The sequence below is a fragment of the Eriocheir sinensis genome, chromosome 6 (assembly GCF_024679095.1).
Source record: "Eriocheir sinensis breed Jianghai 21 chromosome 6, ASM2467909v1, whole genome shotgun sequence".
Classification (NCBI taxonomy): Eukaryota; Metazoa; Arthropoda; class Malacostraca; order Decapoda; family Varunidae; genus Eriocheir; species Eriocheir sinensis.
In genome coordinates this window covers 6587154-6587508 of record NC_066514.1, presented here as the reverse complement: position 1 = coordinate 6587508, position 355 = coordinate 6587154, and the positions used below count along the sequence as shown (strand labels likewise).

The window sequence follows — 355 nt, the reverse complement described above, 5'->3', positions numbered from 1 at the left end:
TGCCTGGCAGAGTGTGTGTGTAGGCAGTGAACCGTCCCTGCCGTGCTGGTGTGTTCACTGCCTGGCAGAGTGTGTGTGTAGGCAGTGAACCGTCCCTGCCGTGCTGGTGCATTCAGTCGTGTGGTCATTCAAGTATTCCTGCAAACAGTTTTCCCTGACTGGCAATTCCGCCGCCTCACGTGACAGGCGGAGACAGTTTGTGGAGATGGTTTTCACTGGCTGGCGTGTTTGGCCGGACACTCGGTGCATGTGTCCTCGTCGCTGCGGCCGCGGCAGCGCTCTTGCAGCCTCAAGGGGTCTCGTACAGGCTTGCTCCATAACGTGGGTAATTCACCACGGTTCCCCGGCGGTGCCC

At 59.7% G+C, this 355-nt stretch overlaps 1 protein-coding gene across 1 annotated transcript in view; it reads right to left on the bottom strand.

Moving 5' to 3' along the window:
* Positions 1–330: 330 nt before the first annotated feature.
* The window catches only part of LOC126989461 (uncharacterized), a 5452-nt gene continuing 5427 nt past the window's right edge, over positions 331–355 (bottom strand). The window contains exon 2 of the mRNA XM_050848047.1: positions 331–355. This exon is cut by the window's right edge and continues 505 nt beyond it. Coding sequence (XP_050704004.1) covers positions 331–355 — 25 coding nt within the window.